This window comes from Tachypleus tridentatus, chromosome 6 (assembly GCF_004210375.1).
Source record: "Tachypleus tridentatus isolate NWPU-2018 chromosome 6, ASM421037v1, whole genome shotgun sequence".
Classification (NCBI taxonomy): Eukaryota; Metazoa; Arthropoda; class Merostomata; order Xiphosura; family Limulidae; genus Tachypleus; species Tachypleus tridentatus.
The window spans coordinates 28,887,330-28,911,724 of NC_134830.1; the positions used below are offsets into that span (position 1 = coordinate 28,887,330).

The 24,395-nt window shown below is 35.7% G+C and overlaps 1 protein-coding gene across 3 annotated transcripts; it reads right to left on the reverse strand.

The window, feature by feature from the left end:
- On the reverse strand, nt 1–22,888 carry LOC143252159 (solute carrier family 35 member G1-like). 3 transcript variants are annotated; one of them, XM_076503862.1, is made up of 2 exons: nt 22,215–22,888; nt 1–1,217 (listed from the first exon to the last, which is right to left on the reverse strand). In XM_076503862.1, the coding sequence occupies exon 2, from the start codon at nt 1,212–1,214 to the stop codon at nt 69–71; it is 1,146 nt and encodes a 381-aa protein (XP_076359977.1). In that variant the 5' UTR covers nt 1,215–1,217; nt 22,215–22,888; the 3' UTR covers nt 1–68. The 3 variants fall into 3 exon arrangements, with proteins under 3 accessions (XP_076359977.1, XP_076359976.1, XP_076359975.1); XM_076503861.1 differs by lacking the exon at nt 22,215–22,888 and adding an exon at nt 9,348–9,750; XM_076503860.1 differs by lacking the exon at nt 22,215–22,888 and adding an exon at nt 9,324–9,748.
- Nucleotides 22,889–24,395: the final 1,507 nt, after the last annotated feature.

Consider the following 24,395-nt stretch of genomic DNA (forward strand, 5'->3'; position numbering starts at 1 on the left):
TTGAGTCAAACACGAAATTTATTTACACATGAAGTTTTACAAGTACTTTAGGTTTATAGTCCACTTTTTTAAATGATTAGTTTGCCTGTATCAAAGATGTATACCCATAGAGACGCTTTTTTGAGGACTTCAGTACATTTTAGCTGTTTGATACCAGAAAGGATTATACCTGTGATGACAAGAAGTGCTCCTATAACACTAGTAATCTGAGGAGCTTCTCCGAGCACAGTTAGTTGTAAAATATAAGCAACTATAATTTCAGAAGTTCCTGCAATAGAAACCCTTCCTGCTTCTTCGATGTACAACGCAGTTGTAAGAGCTGCCTGACTCAGTAGCCCCACGACACCTATTAGCAAAACGTACAATATTTCTAGCCAGTTTTCTGGGTTTTGCCAAAATCCTAAGCTCCAGGTGCCCAGTAAGGTAACCAAGGAAGCACAAACGGACCACCAAAAGATTACGACGGTTTTAGGCACATCCTGTAGTCGCCGCATTCCTACACGTATAACAGCTTCTGCGGCGGCAGCTCCGATGGCACATAAACATCCGACGATGTGATTGTGAGAGAATCCTTGTGCAGAAAGCAAGAAAGATGGAGATGCCACAAGAGCCACTCCGAGGATGTCAACAAGAACAGTGAAAACTTCAAACGGTCCACAACTCTCACCAAGAAAAAAACAAGCAAGTAAACTGGTGTAGATTGGTTGACTGAAGAAAATTAATGAAGCGTCGCCAATGGGCAAATAAAAAAATCCAAAGTAGTATAACACAAAGGAACCAGTTCCTAGAATAGCCCTTAAAGACAGAATCATTCCGTTTTGGCCAGCAAAGAACATCTTCGGCCGCGTACAAAGCATAATAGGAACTAGAAGAACAATTTGAATTACGCATCTGAGTCCAAAAATTTCAGATGGACCCAAGTGACGTAAAACTTTTATCAGTAAAGCATTAAATGCTCCGCACGTACTGGCAAATATTGCTAAAAGAATGCCTGCACATGGAATAGAATTCAAAAAACCAGGTCCAGGTTTTGCTGTTTGTTCCACATGTTCATCACCATCATCGTATCCACATTTAGAATCGTTGTCTTGGAAGTCAACCATCATCTTGATATCAGATGGAGTATTTTTGTTTTGGAACTTTTCAATATCTGCTTTCTTGGATGTATCCCATATTCCACTGTCATTTGTATAAAAATGTTCTATTCCAAGCATTTTCTGTAAATACATTAGAAGAAAAAATATATAATTAATCGCAAAGGAAAATATGCTACAAAGAATAACTTTTGTTTACACTAAATGTAATATTTCTGTCTGTTAATGTTTTCTTTTAATTATTAATCATTGTCATAACATTATTGTCTAAATAACAAAAATTCTTTGAACTGATAAAAAGAAATAACACTTAAAACATTTGATTACAAACACAGATTGTTCACAATGCTTACAGACATCAGAGACTGTTTGATGTACGACAAAGGTGCACAGTAGGCTGTCAGCACTATCTATTGTTAATAGATAGTCGTGGGGGCGTTTTACGTCAGGTCAATCCCACTATTCGTTGGTAAAAGAGTAGCCCGAGAGTTGGCGGTGGGTACTGATGGCTAGCTGCCTTCCTTCTAGTCTTACACTACTAAATTAGGGACGGCTAGCGCAGATAGCCCTCGAGTAGCTTTGCGTAAAATTCAAAAACAAACAACTGATATAATTTCCATGGCGTTACATTAAAGGAAGTTATTAATACTGTTTCAGAGAAGAAAAACTACAATTATATATTTTAAAGAATTTGGTTAGCTCTGTAAACCACAAGCCTATTTCAAACAATACGGTTGCAGTCCTAAAGCTAATGTTGGTTAATATTGAGTGTCACATTTTTTTTCTTGCTAATAGACAAAAGTCACGATACCTAATGGAAAACGTCTTAAGTGTGAAAAAGGTGTGGCCAAAAAGAATTAAACGTGCGACTTAAAGAAATGACATCAAGTGACCAAACTGGTGGCTACCCTTATATTCTTGATTAAAAATTTTACAGCAAATATTAATCCATTAGTTAGCAGCACTGCGTATTTTGTTTTAACCACAACCGGTTCCAAACTGTTTTGTTTTTTTTTTAATTTCGCGCAAAGCTACACGAAGGCTATCTGCGCCAGCCGTCCCTAATATAGCAGTGTAAGACTAGAGGGAAGGCAGCTAGTCATCACCACCCACCGCCAACTCTTGGTCTACTCTTTTACCAACGAATAGTGGGACTGACCGTCACATTATAACGCCCTCACGGCTGAAATAGCAAGCATGTTTGGTGCGACTGGGATGCGAAGCTGCGACCTTCAGAATACGAGTCGCACGCCTTAACGCTCTAAGCCATGCCAGGCCCCCTTCAAAAAGCAAACTTGGAGACACGCGACAGTTTATTCACAGTAATTTCAGTTACTAGATTAGAATTATTTTTATACCTAGCCCATTTTCTTTTGGATGCACAAATAAACATACATCAGTTTGATTCGTTTGGTTTGTTTTGAATTTCGCGCAAAGCTACACGAGGGCTATCTGCGCAAGCCGTCCATAATTTAGCAGTGTAACACTAGAGGGAAGGCAGCTAGTCCTCACTACCCACCTGGCCATACCGGGCCATAGGCTCCAAACTGAACAACAACAACAAAAGAAAAACGGCCTAAACTGATGAAAGTACTAATATGTTTAATCAATGCCTAGCTAACTGATGAATGAGTATTTGCTCTAATATGTTTAATCAATGCCATAAGTATAGCTACTAGTCTGGTCTATTTGCTGTAATATGTTTAATCAATGCCATAAGTATAGCTACTTGTCTGGTCTATTTGCTGTGATGTTTTTAATCAATGCCACGAGTATAGCGACTAGTCTGGTCTATTTGCTGTAATGTTTTAATCAATGCCATGAGTATAGGTACTAGTCTGGTCTATTTGCTGTAATGTTTTTAATCAATGCCATGAGTACAGCTACTAGTCTGGTCTATTTGCTGTAATGTTTTAATCAATGCCACGAGTACAGCTACTAGTCTGGTCTATTTGCTGTAATATGTTTAATCAATGCCATAAGTATAGCTACTTGTCTGGTCTATTTGCTGTGATGTTTTTAATCAATGCCACTGGTCTATTTGCTGTATGTTTTAATCAAGCCATGAGTATAGCTACTAGTCTGGTCTATTTGCTGTAATGTTTTAATCAATGCCATGAGTATAGCTACTAGTCTGGTCTATTTGCTGTAATATTTTTAATCAATGCCATAGCTACTTGTCTGGTCTATTTGCTGTGATGTTTTAATCAATGCCACGAGTATAGCTACTAGTCTGGTCTATTTGCTGTAATGTTTTTAATCAATGCCATGAGTATAGCTACTAGTCTGGTCTATTTGCTGTAATATTTTTAATCAATGCCATAAGTATAGCTACTTGTCTGGTCTATTTGCTGTGATGTTTTAATCAATGCCACGAGTATAGCTACTAGTCTGGTCTATTTGCTGTGATATTTCTAATCAATGCCACGAGTATAGCTACTAGTCTGGTCTATTTGCTGTGATATTTTTAATCAATGCCATAAGTATAGCTACTAGTCTGGTCTATTTGCTGTGATATTTTTAATCAATGCCACGAGTATAGCTACTAGTCTGGTCTATTTGCTGTAATATGTTTAATCAATGCCATGAGTACAGCTACTAGTCTGGTCTATTTGCTGTAATGTTTTTTAATCAATGCCACGAGTATAGCTACTAGTCTGGTCTATTTGCTGTAATATTTTTAATCAATGCCATAAGTATAGCTACTTGTCTGGTCTATTTGCTGTGATGTTTTTAATCAATGCCACGAGTATAGCTACTAGTCTGGTCTATTTGCTGTGATATTTTTAATCAATGCCATAAGTATAGCTACTAGTCTGGTCTATTTGCTGTGATATTTTTAATCAATGCCACGAGTATAGCTACTAGTCTGGTCTATTTGCTGTAATATGTTTGATCAATGCCATGAGTACAGCTACTAGTCTGGTCTATTTGCTGCAATGTTTTAATCAATGCCACGAGTATAGCTACTAGTCTGGTCTATTTGCTGTAATATTTTTAATCAATGCCATAAGTATAGCTACTTGTCTGGTCTATTTGCTGTGATGTTTTTAATCAATGCCACGAGTATAGCTACTAGTCTGGTCTATTTGCTGTAATGTTTCCAATCAATGCCATAAGTATAGCTACTAGTCTGGTCTATTTGCTGTGATATTTTTAATCAATGCCATAAGTATAGCTACTAGTCTGGTCTATTTGCTGTGATATTTTTAATCAATGCCATGAGTATAGCTACTAGTCTGGTCTATTTGCTGTAATATGTTTAATCAATGCCATAAGTATAGCTACTAGTCTTGTCTATTTGCTGTAATGTTTTTAATCAATGCCACGAGTATAGCTACTAGTCTGGTCTATTTGCTGTGATATTTTTAATCAACGCCACGAGTATAGCTACTAGTCTGGTCTATTTGCTGTAATATTTTTAATCAATGCCACGAGTATAGCTACTAGTCTGGTCTATTTGCTGTGATATTTTTAATCAATGCCACGAGTATAGCTACTAGTCTGGTCTATTTGCTGTAATGTTTTTAATCAATGCTACGAGTATAGCTACTAGTCTAGTCTATTTGCTGAGCATTTTGGTGTGACGGGGATTCGAACCCGCGACCCTCAGATCACGAGTCGAACGCCTTAACCCACCTGGACATTTGAAGGAAACTCGTCGAGAAACGTGTTGCCCTACGAGTAATGTCAAAGGGCAGTATAAGCAAACATATATATTTTTAAAGCAATAATGTTTGTAGAGAGAATAACGATATATTAAACAAACCCTGAGAAACACGTCACAGTACAATTAACCTGGTGATGAATAACTGAAGTTACGAAAGATCAAATAAATACAGAGGCATCACTTGGGACACTACTTCAGAGAAACTCACCGAGGGACTTCAGTTATGTGTTTAGATTAAACAAATAGACACTCTCGGAGTTATTGGAGGTTACCGAAGGTATAGACTGAAATCGAGAAAATATCTTTTGAATGTTGAACTAAATAAGCAAGACGACATTGAGTTTGTAAGGAGATATACAAACTTAGATGTTGTACCTGAAGACCTCGATTAATGAGACGACGCTATAATCGGGCCATTAATCTCGGATGGTGGAGGAAATCCTTTCCATGTATAGAAAAGAGGTTGTGTGGTCAGTTAAACCAACCAAGCTCGTGTTAGAAACAGGATTCGTAAATAACTGGAGAACGTAGGAGTTCGTCAACAAAGTTTAACAGTTTGATGGTGTGTCGGTAAGAATTTTTCACGAAACAAACTCAGAGCAATGGTAAACAGGAAACCAACTGTTTCTTTGAATAAACCGATAATCACCCTTCTACTAATATAAAAGCTCTTGCAAAATGAGTCCATAGAGTTAGGTAGTCAGCTAAGTAATTCAGACAGGTCAGTATCTGAGTCAGAATCTCAACAAAGAACAGGAAGATGTCTTCATACCCAGACTCTTTGTGTTATTAATACCATTATTCCTTTACATCAGTCACCATGGTAATAGAAGTAACTAACTGACTATTACAAACCTTAACAAGTTAGACTGTATATATGTGTGTAGTGTTAAATGTTTGAAAGTATAAATAAAGTGTTTTATTAGACGTCTCGCGTTCGAGTCTCTTTTGTTTGAACTGTAAAGTCTTGAATTAGTGCCCATGAGCTCCATTCGCCACGATATCCTCACTTAAAAATAAGTTTTGCGCGTGACAGCGGATAGTATTAGTCGAAGCTCCAACGGCTAAACCGACTCAACCCATTCGGTTTGCTAGCAAATCACCCCATGACCCCATCACGTGACAATACGAACCCTTTAACATACATACACCCAAGAAGAGTTTACTTTGACTTGTTACAAAGTCGCCGATAAGTTTTAAAATTTAGAATTTTGCCGAAACAATTCAGATGCTCGAAGACAAAGGAAATGTATTAAGTTTTGAAAACCCACACCACCCTCTAAAAAAATTAATTAATAAGGCGTCAACATAAAGATATCAACTCAAAAATGTTTAGAAGCTCGGATGTAAGGTGAATAACCATCAAGTTTCGAGTTGTTGCGTATGAAATGTCGGACTGCTAAAAAAAAGTGAAAGAAGTACGTTTTTCTCTTGTTTAATTTATTTAATCAAACTAAGCATTTTTAGACTCAGTACACCTTTGCCAACAAGTTTTAAGTACATACATGCAATCTACAAAAAAAAATGGAAGTTTTTTAATGCAATGAAGTCTTCAAAGACACTTTAAATTTGCCTTTGGTTAACAATCAATAATTTGATTTATAGAATCTCGAAGTTCTAGAGGGGGCCTGGCATGGCCCAGCGTGTTAAGGCGTGCGACTCGTAATCTGAGGGTCGCGGGTTCGCATCCCCGTCGCGCCAAACATGCTTGCCCTTTCAGCCGTGGGGGCGTATAATGTGACGGTCAATCCCACTATTCGTTGGTAAAAGAGTAGCCCAAGAGTCGGCGGTGGGTGGTGATGACTAGCTGCCTTCCCTCTAGTCTTACACTGCTAAATTAGGGACGGCTAGCACAGATAGCCCTCTAGTAGCTTTGTGCAAAATTCAAAAACAAACAAACGTATATTTTATTTTAAAAATATCCAAATATTTAAAAGTTTTGATTTGTAGGAGAAAGACTTGATGAATATGGTTGACGAAGTAACGTTTCGTACTGAAGTTTATTTAGTTTTTGAATAGTAGCGTGTGAGACATGAGTTTGAGCATTGTCATGAAGAAGTATGGGTCCATTGTGACTGACTACTGCTGGATGTTTTCGTGACAACTTTTGAAACATAAATTCAAGTTCACAACAAAATGTCTTTACTGTGATTGTTCTTCCTTGGTTTAAAAATGAATAACGGATCACACTTGCTAAATACCACCAAACACTGACCATAAGTTGCTTAGTGCGAAAAGATGGTTTTGGTATAACTTTTAGTGTTTTAGCATAATCAAACCACTGGATGGAATGTCGTAGATGGTCGTAAAGAATCCATTTTTTCGTCACAGGTGACAATTTTATGGAGAAACAGGTCGATTTTGTCGCGAGTGAGAAGTGAGGAAAAAAGATGTTCAAATCGTCTTGTATGATGATTTTCAGTGAATTCGCGAGGACCCGTTTATCGAGCCCTTTCACCTGATCAAGTGCTTCAAGATGTTAGAAAACTGTCGAATAATGAGTTAAGTTTGTCGGCCAGTTCTCTCACGGGTTTGACAGGTATCTGATCCAATTCTTCCTCATCAATGGCTGTCTGTGGGCATCCCCGAGGCTCATTTTCAAGGGTTGTGTTACTAGAACGAAATCTCTCAAACCAACGCTGTGTTGTGAGCTCATTAGCTGTGCCATCACTAAATACTACAATCTACTATGTCTTCGCATTGTGACCAAGCTTGACCATGCACAAGAAAATTACAAAAAATATCATTTTACCCATGATGTCAAAAATCAATATAAATATGATTTAGTTTCTGAAATAGGAAAAATAAAGTGAGTTTGAAATGAACCAGACAATACGTTGTATTATTCTGACAAATTTACAATAATGCTTTTCCTTCAGTCACTAAAAAATCAAGTTTCAAATTTGAACGTACCAATCAGACATTTCATATACAACAGTCTGATAGTATAAAATATTCAAAAGTTCAGTGGTTAATTAATTCACTGCAGCGACTTGACTTCAGACCAAGAAAGGAAGTGTTATTTAAAAAATGTGTTTTGGGGGATACAATTTGGTAAAAGAGGAGGTGGGAGGGGGGAATATCTCAGATCAAATTATTATGCAAAAGAATATAAAATTATGGTCGTGCAAGATATTTATCTCTAATAATAGTGAAAAAATAATATTGTGTTAGAAAATTAACTTAAAGTATGTTTTTTACAATACTGTAATTCAGGTTAATACCGCTAGGTGAAATCACATCTTCTAAGTTTGAGGTTCTACTAGTTCAACGTTTCGAACACAGCCTGAGTCTTCTTATACTAAAATATCATTAAAACGTTAGTCGTTACTGTATAAGAGTGAACCAAAAAGTAATCGTAGGAGGTTTGTACTTCAGTTATTGTATAATTAGTTAGTTTGGCAAGTTATTTACTTGATTAATACAAAAAGCAGTTTATTAATTACGCTGAGTGATCGTGTAAGCTTGTTTGTTTTTAATTTCGCTCAAAGCTACTTGAGGGCTATCTGCGCTAGCCGTCCCTAATTTAGCGGTGTAAGACCAGAAGGAAGGCAGCTAGTCATCACCACCTACCGCCAACTCTTGGGCTACTCTATTACCAATGAATAGTGTGATTCACCATCACATTATAAAGACTTCACGGCTGAAACGGATAGCATGTTTGGTGTGACAGGGATTCGAACCCGCGACCCTCAAAATACGAGCCGAATGCCTTAATTACCTGGCCATTCTGGGCAAATAAAACAAGAAAAAAGTAGAATGGTTTATAACATTCCTATCTTTAAATTAGACAGCAATGATAAATGCCAAACAATAACTAATGTCAGGATGAATTAATTTTAAATTAGGCTATGAATAAATTCTATTTAATGACATTTACAACAATAGTCAGAAAATAGGCTGATTAATCTTGACTTTAGTTGATTGCGATAAGTTATTAGAGTTCGTTCATTAGTATTATCCCTAAATTTTAAGATAGCTTCTGAATGGTCAAGTACAATCGTCATTTTTTTTTCCTGTTTCAAAAATCACATTACAAACAATAATATGTTACTTTATTGCGACTAAGTTTACGTGCCTTTAGATCAATGGTTCGTCTATTATACATACTCCACATGTGTCTAATCGGTTTCACGTTTATTCTCATTATAGGGTAAGTTTAATTATATTATAGAAAATCCACAATGAACTATCTACGATGTTCACCGCGGGAAATCGAGCTCCCGTTTTTAGTATTGTTTAGCGAATACATTCAAAACAAATATTCGACAAATTATTTTAGTATTATACATATTATGAATATATATTTTAATTTTTATTGTCATAATTCCATTTTTATCGCTATTTGCTCTAAAAGTAAAGATAACTAATAGAAATGTTAGTGTTTGGTACTGTGTAAGCCATTTTGATTGACCCCCAGATTATCTGTCAAGGCCAACAACATATGATTTTGTACTATATTGAGACAGCATATTAACTCATTCACTTAGAAGATGATTTAGTTGGGAGTTTCGCAGTGATGAGTCTTTAATACATAAAACTGAAATGTTGCTACTTACCAAGTACAGTCTGATTAGATTTACCTGGCTTTCGTCAGTTCTTCTGAACATATACTCTAAAGAGTTAAAACGCAGTCCTTAACGCAGAAAACGAACCAAGTTGGGTAACTTCATTGTTTATATGTGCAGAACGTGTTATGTACCCGTTACCTTTCTGTTAAATATGTCACAAATACTCTGGTTCACCAAAAGTTGCCTCTTTCTTCCAAGGAACACGTCTCGCTTGTTGCGCAACATTTAAGAACAGTGTTGTGACAGAAAGTGAACCAATAATAGCTTGGATAAAACAGTTTTTAGTGTTTAAACTTAAAACACGTTTCTCGGTTAATAACAAATGTAGTTTATTATCAGAAGTATGCGGTTATCTTAAGTTTAGTGCGAATTAAAAGAATGGTTCTCTTTCATAACAGCGCAGTTTTCTAGTAACATAAATTTGTAAAATGCGTAGTTGCACAACAACCCGACGGGTTGCAAAGCTTATATAACGCTAAAGAGCAACATGGTTTATCTTTTGAATTTCCTGCCTTTCTGATTCAAATAATGTAATCATTTGTTTGTTTGTTGACAAAAGGGTATAAATGGAATAAGTTACGCAATGCAAGCTCAACAAGTGTAATCCTGGTTCTAAACTTAATAAACAGTTGGAAGTATTACCAGTCATTACAGTGCATACTTCAATGTTATAAGTTAAAATTACAGAATGCAATACTCTGTGTTACCTCCACAGCACGTAACACTGAGAAGGAGATACCTAAGTGAGATCAGTGTTATGTAGCTTATAGCCAAGCTATAAACTTGAACCGCTTAAGCTGTACATTATGTGGTGAAAGTTATGCTGGCTAAATTGAAAGTTTAAGATTTAGAATGAATCAACATTGAATCAGTGGTCATTAAGATGCTCAGAACATTTTTATAACTGTATTTTAGGTTCTCGTGACCTATTACAAGAACATATTTACAATCGTATCTTAAATACTTATTGCCTATTGCAAGAACATTTTTAAAACTGTATTTTAGGTTCTCGTGACCTATTATAAGAACATTTTTATAATTTTATCTTAGTTACTTATGACCTATTACGAGAACATTTTGATTTTGTGATAACGGACAAAAAAGATTAATTTATTACAAGGTGTTTAATAAAAAAATGAAAATATTTCTGAGCCTCATCTGAATAAATTGTGGATTTATTATGTTTATATATCATGTTTTGTTATTTGCAAGTTTGTTTATACATTTTATATTGAATGTTGAGAATATTTTTACTGGGATATTTGTATATATATATTTATATTAACAAAGTCGAGCTACACATATAATTTGACTTTATCAAAAGTCAAATGGCCGAAAGTGTACCATTCTGCTAGACTTCTATGACTTGGTATAATATGTTCCGCATTTTATTTTATGTTGTATTTTGTCTGACTCCTAGACGCTAGTAGAAACATAATGACTTGGCTAATTGTTACGATATAAAATGGAAATTATATGATCAAAAGACACTTTTGGAATATCTAAATCCAAATATTGATAGGTGTTTACGTTTAATAACCCAGGTGGTCACAAATTAAAGCTATTTTTCACCCTTTCTTGGTTTATTAATAATTCTATAGATTGTTATAGTAAAAGCTATAACTTCTGTGGAATTTGGGTTATTCTTCTTTTGGAAAATACATTTGAGCAAAGCTTTTGTAAGCAGTTTGAATACAGAACAAAATAAAAAAAATAGCGTGTAATCTACCGGTCAAGAGGGTCAAAGGTAACTTGACTTGCAACATATCTTTTCATTATGCATTTTATACCAAGAAAAAAGAAACAAATACAAAATAACTCTGACTCTTAGCACAGTGAGACAGCAGCACTCGTGGTCAGAGGTAAAATTGTAGGTGTATATAGACTGGGGTATACACTTTTACGAGGAGTCTCCTTCAAACCTTGACGTCTTCCCTTAATGTTTAATAGTAAACACATTGTCCACATTGTCCAACGCCATTTATAACAATAAAAATATGGCCTCATTTTCATGTAGACGAAAAATCATCTCTCACATTTTCAGGTTAAAATCTACCTATACTGTATTGTTGTTGTTGAGTCTAAATAGCAATGTTAGAATATGTATAGACAACGAGGTATGGATATATTAGACTCCCTTAGTTACTGGTTTTGTAACAGTTCCACAGTGACACATGCGACTGACTCCACTGGGTATCTTGGAGTTATTTTATTGTTTGATACTAATCAATATGTTTTTATAGTGTTCAGGTGCAAGGAGGAAAGACTTCACTCGTTTCCAACAACTACGTCTATATCTGTATAGCTGTGGTATATCTAAGGGAAGTAAAATTGGTAAAAAAATATTTATATTTTTATCTCTCACTCTTCCCTACCAATGCTACCCCTTTTCTTCGAGACGTTTCTTCTCGTTAATCCAACATATGAAAACTGCTACATATAGGTACAGATGCTCTATTTAAACTAAATTAGATTGGTAGTTTTGGATTTTCAGTGTTCTACATTAGGAAAAAGATTAAAGTCCGGCTTTGGATATGACACACCGTAGTTTTTGATTATTCAGTTAGTGTGCACGTTTCAGTGTAAGTTACATCGCTAAAATCAGGGGTTCGATTCCTCTCGGTGGACTTAGCAGATAGCCCAATATGGCTTTGATATAAGAAAACATGCACACATATATAATGTAAGTTATTTGTGAAAACATTAGGATTCAAAATTTATGGTAAAAGTGATACCACTGGCACAGAAAAAAGAAATGCTAAATTACGAGCTGAGAAAAAGAAACACGCGACAAGTTAAGTACTGAATATTTCATCAGTTTCTTTGTTTGTTTTGAATGTTTACACAAAGCTACACGAGCGCCATCTGCGCTAACCGACCAAAATTTTGAAGAATAAGACATCACCACTTACCGTCAACTCTTAGGCAACTCTTTTACCAACGAAAAGTGGGACTGACCGTCAATTTATGACGTCCTCACTGCTAAAAGGGCGATCGTGTTTGGCGTGGTTGGGACTCAAATCTGCGACTCACAGATTACAAGTCGAACACCCTAACTACCTGGTCTTTCTGGGCCTTTTCATTAGATAATTTAAAGTGTTCATACCTGTTAACACATAGAAAAATATACATATGCATAGACTTATGTTCATATTGAAAAAGTTAATATTATTTGGGCAGTTTTGGAATCTCGTCAGGGCCTAGCATGGCCAAGCGCGTAAGGCGTGCGACTCGTAATCCGAGGGTCGCGGGTTCGCGCCCGCGTCGCGCTAAACATGCTCGCCCTCCCAGCCGTGGGGGTGTATAATGTGACGGTCAATCCCACTATTCGTTGGTAAAAGAGTAGCCCAAGAGTCGGCGATGGGTGGTGATGACTAGCTGCCTTCCCTGTAGTCTTACACTGCTAAATTAGGGACGGCTAGCACAGATAGCCCTCTAGTAGCTTTGTGCGAAATTCTAAAACAAACAAACAAACAATCTCGTCAACAAAATTAATATTCCGCTGATGTGCTTACCCTAAACAATAAAGCTAGTATGCCATGTGGAAAACAAAAGGTTCCATTTCAACAAAGTTGTAATTTGGTAGCTTTTCTTACTTTGTTGTGATGAAATAAGAAACTACGTCATGAGAAACTGCTAACAGGTTACTCTGCTTTACAAAATATCTAGTTACGACAGATACTTAATAACTTGTCTATATCCTTCTAATTTAGACCGGTTTCCGAGTAAGTAACAGTATTTTTTTTTACAGTTGTCATAGTAATTTACATACCATTAACAAAACAGAACTCCCTTCATCTGAAGCTCCCATTAAAAAACGAATTTGAGTTTTCGTGAAAAAAAATTAAGGTGGACGAAAATGAATGAATTCTAATTTGATTTTTAGAAAACTCAGGGAAAGATGGCCCTGATAACTCTTGAGTGGTTTTGTACAAAATGAAAAACAAATAATATCAATTAATTATGGGTAACGTTACCTTAGTAAAACGTGTAGTAAAAACAATAAAACCCAGGTAATGTGATATTAGTAAAACATATTAACTAAAAACAATAAAACCCAGATGACGTAATCTTAGCAAACCATGTTTAATAAAAATAATGAAACCTATGTGACGTTACCCTAGTAAACCATCTGTAATAAAAACAAAAAAAAAACTCGGGTAATGTTACCTTAAAAAATTATGTTTAATAAAACCAAAACTCCAGCTATTTTCAACAGGTCAGTCTGTTTCATGACAACAAAATATCAGCTTGAGAAAAGAGGTGGGATTTTACTCAAGTTACACCACTAAAAATACCATAAAGAAACGAATATGACGAGACTAACAAAGTGCCACCTATAATACTCTACTATGTTTTTTGTTTTTTTTTTAATTTCGCGCAAAGCTACTCGAGGGCCATCAGCGCTAGCCGTCCCTAATTTACCAGTGTAAGACTAGAGGGAAGGCAGCTAGTCATCACCACCACGCCAACTCTTGGGCTATTCTTTTACCAACGAATGGTGGGATTGACCGTCACATTATATCGCCCCCACGGCTGAAAGGGCAAGCATGTTTGGCGCGACGGTGATTCAAATCTGCGACCATCAGGTTACGAGTCGCACGCCTTAACCCACCTGGCCATGCCGGGCCTAAGACTACACTAACCGCTACAAATAGATTAAAGTTCAATGTTTGGCTACTTGATTATAAAGACAGGCAGTTTACATGAAACAAATTTCGATAAAGTTTCTAACGAACATGTAATTTGTAAAATCAAGTCTTTAGAAACACTAGTGTTATAAGTCTTGTTCAGGTTTATTATTATTATAATAAAATATGATTTATATGACTTAAGGTTTACTTTTTGACTAATGGTAAAATTCTTCTTTAAAAACGTATTAGCTAATTATTTCTAAAGCATAATATGCAGAAACGATGCTAGCAGTTATTACCTGATAAATGTGAAATACGAATTTCAGTGCACGAAGAATTGCAACATCAAGATAAGCAGGATAATATTTCTCGGTAAACAGAGATTTCTAAAACGGTTACAATAGCATGCGATTAGGAAAGTGTCACGTTTTATTTGTAGTATAAGAAATAAGGTTGTTTTCTGTTTGTCGTTGAGCGCAGGTCTACACAATGTGCTATTTGATCTGTGTTTGCTAAGAGTATCCAAACCTGGTTTTTAGTGTTGTGTATACTAAAAAAAAATCCATACTTAACAATTAATATGTACACAGTACAATACGCTAGGTTTTTAGGGACATAATCTTTTATAAATGTGTAACCAATACATTTCACACAATTAAATAAGATAAGATACAGCGTATTTAATATGCTCTACATGGCCAAAAGTAAGTAGACACCCGACCATCACACCCATGCGTGCTTGTTGAACATCTCATTTCAAAACGATGGGCATTTATATGGAATTGGTCCTCACTTTGCTACTGTAACAGCCTCCATTCTTTCGAGAAAGTTTTTCACTAGACTTTGGAACATGGCTGCGGGGATTCGTTCCTATTCAGTCTCAAGAGCATTAGTGAAGTCGGGCACTAATGTTGGGCGAGAAGACCTGGCTCGCAGTCGGCGTTCCAATTCATCCCAAAGGTGTTCGATGGGGTTGAGGTCAGGGCTCTGTGCAGGCCAGTCAAGTTCTTCCACACCAGCCTCGGCAAACCATTGGCTTTATGGACCTCGTTTTGTAAAAGGGTGTATCGTTATGCTAAAATAAAAAAGGGTCTTCCCCAAACTATTGCCACAAAGTTAGAAGCACACAATTCCATAGAATGTTACTGTATCCTGTAGTAATATGATCTCCCATCACTGGAACTAAAAATCCTAGCTTAAACCATGATAAACAGCCCCAAACCATTATTCCTCCTCCACAAAACTTTACAGTTGGCACTATGCATTCAGGCAGATAGCGTTCTCCTGGAATTCGCTAAATTCAGATTCGTCCGTCAGACTGCCAGATAGTGAAGCGTGATTCATTACGGCAGAAAACGCGTTTCCGCTGCTCCAAAGTCCAATGACGGTGTGTTTTACACCACTCCAGCTGTCGCTTGGCATTGCGCATAGTAATCTTAGGCTTGTGAGCCGCTGCTCGGCCAAAAAAAAACAATTTTATGAAGCTACCGACGAACAGTTCTTGTGCTGACGTTGCTTTCAGAGACTGTTTGGAACTCGGGTGTTGCAACTGTGTACAGAAGAAGTTTACGCGCTACGCGCTTTAACACTCGGTAGTCCCGTTATGTGAGCTTGTGTGGCCTACCGCTTCGTGGCTGAGATGTTGTTGCTCCTAGACGTTTCCATTTCCAAATAACAGCACTTATAGTTGTCGAGGGCAGCTCTAGCAGGGGAGAAATTTGATGAACTGACTTGTTGGAAAAGTGGCATCTTATGACAATGCCACGTTGAAAGTTACTGAGCTCTTCAGTACAACCGTTCTACTACCAATGTTTGTCTATGGAGATTGCATGGCTGTATGCTTGATTTTATGCACCTGTTAGTAATGGGTGTGGCTGAAATAGCCAAACCCCCTAACTTTTGGCCATGTAATGTATTTTTAAGTTCAAATGTGTCTTCAAATATTTTTATATTTACAAAATAAAATAAGGTTTTATGTTGATATAAAATATTCTAAAATCACAGACATAACAATGCATCTTACACCTTCATCACGATAACACCGAACTGTGTATTAAAGTGTTACGCAACTGCAGGTGTTTTCTTTTGTTCTGTTTTAACGTAAATATGTACAATTGCGTTCTTTGCATGGACGATCGAACCTTGTAATAAAGCGTTATAAGCACTCAGACTTCCCAAAAGCTATCGAGGAAATGAGCGACCTAAGAGTTAACATGTAAAAGCTAGGCTTCACTCGCAGCGTATATATTTTTTACATATGTCGTTCTCATATCAAACATATGAAAATCACTGTTTATTGCGTTACAGAAAATCAAGAAGTTATGTTTCGTTTTATTAAAATTTTCGAACAAATATATTCAAGGTCTATTTGCGCATAGACTTTGTTAATTCTGAGCTGATAGATTTAAAGAAATATATAGTTAATCAACATTGTATACTGCCAGCTCTTAGGCTGATTTTGTCTGATTAAATAGTAAAATGTGACCACCAGTCTTGTAGCGTACCCAAGGCTCAAATGTACAGAACAAGTATTTTTTTCATAACAAGCAACGAACCCCGAATTCTTGTATTTACATCTGAGCATGCTACTTACTAGGCTATGATCGGCAAATAACAAGAAAATTTTCATTCAAGATTCTAGGAACATTGATATCTTAAATTATATATAAAATTTTGCACCCATATTACATGGACCCTGAGGGTGCGCAACTGAGTATTATTACTTATCCATGTACGTACGTACATTTGTGAACACATCTTTTTTTTAGGGAACTATTGACTACCTCGTAGAGAAAAACTGTAACTGCCATAGCTACAAGAAAAAGAACTTAAAAATGTGAAATTTTGCACCCACAATAAGTAGACCCTAAGGGTGTGCACATGGGTTTTATTACTTATCCACGTATTTGTGTACATGTGCATCTTTTTAGTGAAGCAAGTTAGCAAAAACACTCATAGAAAAAAGTTGTTACTCATATAACAACAAGAAATAACACACAAACAAACAGACACTCACATGTGTACGTACGTGTATGTGTGTTTGTGCATGTTTGACTGCCATAGCTCCAAGAAGAAAGAACCTAGAATTCTGAAATTTTGCCATCATACTAAGTGGATCTTGAGAGTTTGCACCTGAGTATTATTATTTATCTACATTCGCGTGCGCATATTTGTAATGGAACAAGCAAGCAAAAAACACAGAAAAGAACTCTTTTTTTATATATATAACAACTAATATATAGGAAAGCCAGTGCGTCTTACTGAAAGTACAAAAGAAAATGTATAAGCAAAAAGTGGAAAGAAGTATTTGTCGATTTCTTCATTTAAAGTCTCCGTTGATTAAAGAGGGTTTTAATATTAAAAACATTGATGATATGACAGAAAATACCTTCATTCAAAACTATGTAAGTTTAAAATCAAGCGTAACGTGACCCACACTGGATTTAGCTAAAATAGCATATAGTGACATCTATATCATACGTAACGTGACCCACACTGGATTTAGTTAAAATGACATATAGTGACATCTACATCATACGTAACGTGACCCACAATGGATTTAGTTAAAATGACATATAGTGACATCTATATCATACGTAACGTGACCCACATTGGATTTAGTTAACATGATATATAGTGACATCTATATCATACGTAACGTGACCCACACTGGATTTAGTTAACATGACATATAATGACATCTATATAATACGTAACGTGACCCACATTGGATTTAGTTAACATGATATATAGTGACATCTATATCATACGTAACGTGACCCACACTGGATTTAGTTAAAATGACATATAGTGACATCTATATCATACGTAACGTGACCCACACTGGATTTAGTTAAAATGACATATAGTGACATCTATATCATACGTAACGTGACCCACACTGGATTTAGTTAACATGACATATAGTGACGTTTATATCATACGTAACGTGACCCACATTGGATTTAGTTAACATGATATATAGTGACATCTATATCATACGTAACGTGACCCACACTGGATTTAGTTACCATGACATATAGTGGCATCTATATCATACGTAACGTGACCCACACTGGATTTAGTTAACATGACATATAGTGACATCTATATCATACGTAACGTGACCCGCACTGGATTTAGTTAACTTGATTAAAGAGGGTTTTTAATATTAAAAACATTGATGATATGACAGAAAATACCTTCATTCAAAACTATGTAAGTTTAAAATCAAGCGTAACGTGACCCACACTGGATTTAGCTAAAATAGCATATAGTGACATCTATATCATACGTAACGTGACCCACACTGGATTTAGTTACCATGACATATAGTGACATTTATATCATACGTAACGTGACCCACATTGGATTTAGTTAACATGATATATAGTGACATCTATATCATACGTAACGTGACCCACACTGGATTTAGTTAACATGACATATAGTGAGATCTATATCATACGTAACGTGACCCGCACTGGATTTAGTTAACATGACATATAGTGACATTTATATCATACGTAACGTGACCCACACTGGATTTAGTTAACATGACATATAGTGACATCTATATCGTACGTAACGTGACCCACACTGGATTTAGTTAAAATGACATATAGTGACATATATATCATACGTAACGTGACCCACATTGGATTTAGTTACCATGACATATAGTGGCATCTATATCATACGTAACGTGACCCACACTGGATTTAGTTAACATGACATATAGTGACATCTATATCATACGTAACGTGACCCACACTGGATTTAGTTAAAATGACATATAGTGACATCTATATCGTACGTAACGTGACCCACACTGGATTTAGTTAAAATGACATATAGTGACATATATATCATACGTAACGTGACCCACATTGGATTTAGTTACCATGACATATAGTGGCATCTATATCATACGTAACGTGACCCACACTGGATTTAGTTAACATGACATATAGTGACATCTATATCATACGTAACGTGACCCACACTGGATTTAGTTAAAATGACATATAGTGACATCTATATCATACGTAACGTGACCCACACTGGATTTAGTTAAAATGATATATAGTGACATCTATATCATACGTAACGTAACCCACACTGGATTTAGTTAACATGACATATAGTGACATCCATATCATAATCATCTAGAATATTTAAACCTAATAATCCGAGCGAAGCCGGTACTTTCACTAGTATTTACATAAAATGATAGATGCAAACACGCATGGCTAATATAAAAATAAAGTTGTGAGCGTTAACCTAAATTGTTTTAGCGTTAACGTAAGCTGCATAATTCTCAAATAACTGATGAACAATATACAAGCTGTACAGACAAACCTGATGCAACTTTGGATATTGGAAGGTAATGCTTTTAACAGGATGTAGTTCGCACTTGGTCTTCATAAGTAGATAATTGTTACAAGTATTTGAATCTCAACATATTACGAAAATAGGTTAGATGACACTTGAATTTCACCAGGTAAAGTTAGAACTCCAAAACAAGATAGGAATAATGTTTTTGGACCAAACTACAGTACAATAGGCTTGTGTTACAATCCTGGATGCTGAAACAAACTTTGAAATATATAAAACAATGTGTAGGTGGACATATTACTTATCAACAAATAAAATAATAAGTTACTAATAAACACAAACTTTAATGCAAAGTAAAAGTAGTGTTCAACAAGTGTTTTACATAATATAAGCATTGTCAACTATCATGAAATATGTTAGATAAATGGATTACGCCAATAGAGACACGTTTTAAGTAAAATTATTATATGTTTTTTTCAAGGAGATTAGCCACTCATTACGCAGCGAATATTAAAGCAACCCTTATGAGCTTTTGTAAGAAAAATTTATCTGTTATTATTATTTCATGTTTTTAAAATAAAAACAAACTTGAGAGGACCCTATCGCACCATATTGACGTGTCCTGCCATCTGGTGTTTAGATGTCAAAGTAGCTTTTACTGTGTAAAAGCTTTTTTATTATTATTAAGAGAACATTCATGTGTTTACAGTTTACCAATAAAATGATGAACTTTTTTTGACAGAATTTAGTCTAAATCATTTATGGGTTAAATTGTATTTTTTTATCGTATTGCCATTACTCAACTGGTGTTGTTGAGTTACATTTTTATTTAAATCCCAGTAGAACTTTAATTTTATGAGTTGATGATATTTGTGCGTTGTTAGCCTTGATATAAAACTTAAATCTGATTTCAAGTGTATTAACTGCACACGTGAATAAATAATTGTTGCTTATCGTATTTGTAACAAAGAGTGGAAGGTGCGCTCTCAAAGTTAAAACGAACAACTTAATAAGTTTTCTGGGAATTACAGGTTACTTTGATCCTCATGCTACAATATAATTCTGACAACGTTGAATCCGAACGACCTTTTACCATTTATGGTCAATACATCATTTGGAAAGCATTTCTAGTTTATGTTGCCTGTATATAATTCAGTAGCTTAGTGGCGGTTAAACCACCCCTTTTTAAAGTTATGTTGATACTTATATAAACTACGTTATACAAATATAAGTGATTACTATTGAAGCCAGCTAAACTTGCTAAACCTAATTTACTTTTGCGTTTGTTGTTTGTTTAACTAAAATAATGATAATGGAAATTAAGGTGAGTTTTCTCCACCTTTTAGAATGGTTGAAATATGTTTTATGTAGTTTGACAATAAAACGTTGATGCTATATATTACCGACCTTTCTTTCAATCATAATCGGGTAAAAATATTACACTATGTAACAAAATTTGTACTTTTTCTTGTTCCTGGGCAGAAATTGTTATTTCACAATTGCTTATGCCAAAAGTAAAAGGAAAAGATCTATTTTTTTCTCTTCAAACTTTACTTTTGTGACCTGGGAGTACATAACAAAAACATGATGTGAGACTATATTTAGGGGCTGATACGTGAAAGTGATTTACATTACAGTCGCAAATCTCAAAAAACTACTCACTTCCAAACATTTTTGTATCACGTTAGTATAAATACATGTAAATCTTGATTCATATGTTGTTTTATTCTGACCTTATGTAAATTAAAATGTGCAAATTTGCCCGTTTTTACATAGAAACTAGATTAATTTCTAAATTTCTTTATCCAGGTCACAAAAGCAAAGTTTGAAGGGAATAATGGCCATTTTCTGTATTTTTACAGCATAAGCAATTAAGAAATAACACATACTATCCAGGAACAAAAGTTGTGTTACATAGTGTTATTGAATAACTTCTGTTTACAGTAGCCTTATGGTGCGGTTACTATTCTGATGGGGCCCGGCATGGCCAAGCGTGTTAAGGCGTGCGACTCGTAATCTGAGTGTCGCGGGTTCGCATCCCCATCTCGCCAAACATGCTCGCCCTTTCAGCCGTGGGGGCGTTATAATGTGACGGTCAATCCCGCTATTCGTTGGCAAAAGAGTAGCCCAAGAGTTGGCGGTGGGTGGTGATGACTAGCTGCCTTCCCTCTAGTCTTACACTGCTAAATTAGGGACGGCTAGCACAGATAGCCCTCGAAGAGCTTTGTGCGAAATTCCAAAACAAACAAACAAACAAGCGATTGTGTGCGTTAAACATTTAATTCTGTTACTTCTGAGTTTTTTAAAGAGACACGGTGTTTGTATTCGATATTCAGTTTGTCTCATAACAAGTCTTTTTGTATCAGAATTATGTAAAAAAATTGTGAATATTTGATTGGGAATATGAAAACTAGACACAAATCTGGTGTTTATTCACATGTGGATTTGTCTGAAGCCCTTTGTTTAGTGAAATTTTGGAAATCTAGAACAATGAAATTATTAATTTCCAGTAAGAAGTACGAATAAAATGACACAGTACGTAAAATAAGCAGAACAAACTGCGGGAGAAGCTAAGGTGGATAGAAATCAGGGAGTGGGGTGAGCTTTCCTAACGGTCTCGTAATTTTTAGACGGAAGTTCATTTTTTTCACATAAACTGATATTTTAAGAGAGGACAGTATTTTGACCATACAACGTCTTACACTGCTAAATTAGGGACGGCTAGTACAGATAGCCCTCGAGTAGCTTTGTGCAAAATTCAAAAAACAAAAATATAAAACAAACTGTTCTGAGGATGTTGAAAAAATTAAATAAATTGTAAAGTCACATTTAGAGCTAAAATTTGTTTTCTCAACCTTAAGTAAAAACCATGAAAGTTATCCTTTATCTTTTGATTATTCATACTCACTCAATCCTGAATTTTATGTTGAGTCTGTTGAGAGTGGAATAATCATTCTGAACGAAAGAAGAGTCCAGGCTATACAAATATACACTATTTTAAAGCAGATGAGTCCAAGTTGCGCAAATATACACAAGTTAATGAAAAAATGTCCAGGCTGTGCAAATATACACAAGTTGATGATGGAAGAGTCCAGTATATACACAAGTTGTCTTGTAGCATATATCCACAATTCTTTTTCATCGACCTGAATTCACGAAATTATGTTTTCACCAAAAACGCTTATAACTTTCTCATAATCGAACGAAAAATGCAGTCTGAAATGAAGCGCTCAGAAAACAACCTAAGTTTTCACTTGAGATCAAAATTACCAAATTGTCCACAACTTTCACATAATTATATGGAAAACCATAACTGGAAATAAATTAAGCAAACTATAACAAAAAGTTTAATGTTGAAAAGCAAACTTTCGACGTTTCGATGAACATTAATAATCCAAACATGTTTGCTTAATTAACAGCCTTCTTAAACACGTTAATACTGACTTGTGCGTAAAAAATGGAAACAAACTGTTTGACAGAAAGTAGCTCTGGATATTTGGCTATCTATTAAGTATTCCTTCAGCGTCCACAGCCACTTCTTGTCTTAACATCCTTTCCACACATACACATAACCTACCATCCGGTGTAAAAGTTGACTTATATTATTTTGTTTATCATGCTCTGTGTCCCAAGACGTTTTATTTTTTACATCCATATCTTTCGTAAACGACCACTGGTGTCAGAAATTAGATAAATGGTAAAAATAACAAATTATTACTGGTTAACTTCTTACATATTGCCTGTATCTATCAAACTGCAATAGAAAAATATTTAACTTATTTAGTAACAACATAGTTTTGTCAAAAATGTAGGGCCTGATGACCTTTAACCTTCAAGGTTTTGCACTGCTGATCATTAATAAACATGTATAACAGTATCAGAACTTTACTGTAGGACTCTCTGTTCATATCCGTATGTAATTTTGAGCTGATAGTTGTTGAAAAGGGGGCTAGTCAGCTGTAAGTTCTGTACCTTCTCTTATTAATTTGGCCCAGCATGGCCAGGTGGGTTAAGGCGTTCGACTCGTAATCTGAGGGTCGTTGATTCGAATCCCCATAACTCCAAAAATACTCGCCCTTTCAGCCGTTGGGGCGTTAAAATATTACAGTTAATCCCACTATTCGTTGGTAAAACAGTAGCCCAAGAGTTGGCGGTGGGTGGTGATGACTAGCTGCCTTCCCTTTAGTCTTACACTGCTAAATTAGGGAGTAGCTTTGCACGAAATTCAAAACAAACAAACTAACCCTTATTAATTTATGAATGAGGTTTGAATGTCACTGTTCACAAATTGTGAAGCGCGGTTTTGAGGAAACAGAATTCAATTAAATAATTCTCGATTCACATTCTAGACACACTAACCATTAATCTATATGCAACCTAAGAGGAAATCCTCGGCGGTCATCACAGAGAAGGATTGTATATTCTGAATGTTCTCAGAAATGACTCTGTATATCAAAAAGTATGTGATGTAGTTGTTTTCATCATTATTTTACAGACTTAGAGAACACGAGTTGTCGATTGTCTGTTGATGCTGTTAACTAGCGTCCAGTTGGGAATAACTACTTTGTAGATTCGTCAACTATATACAGTTACAAATCTAATTAATAAAGTTGTATTCTGATGCTTGTTTGTTTTATGACTTTCGCACAAAGATACACAAATGTAACTTGCATGCAACCAACAGCATCTATCGCCAATTCTTGTTCGACTCCTGTCATTCGTAAAGTGCACCCGTAGCTCCAAAACGTGCATCGTGCAAGACGTATTATGAAGAGCAGAGCCCAGGGCAGGTATTTCGGTTTAAAATTTATCTGACCCCTAGCCGGAGCTAGGGGGCGTTCAGAAATTTTCTTTCTCTTCACCCCACTCGTGATTGGATATTAAGTTATGTGGAAAAAAAGAAAAGAAAAAAAAAGGTATATATATATATATACACACGCACATCATAGAAACATGTATGCACAAACACAACTGTGCATGTAATGCGGGTTTGTTTGTTTTTTATCAACAAGCAAGCAAACAGCAAAAAAAAAAGACGACAGGCAGCGACTATTGCAAGATCAACGTCTGATGTTGGACCTAGAGTCCT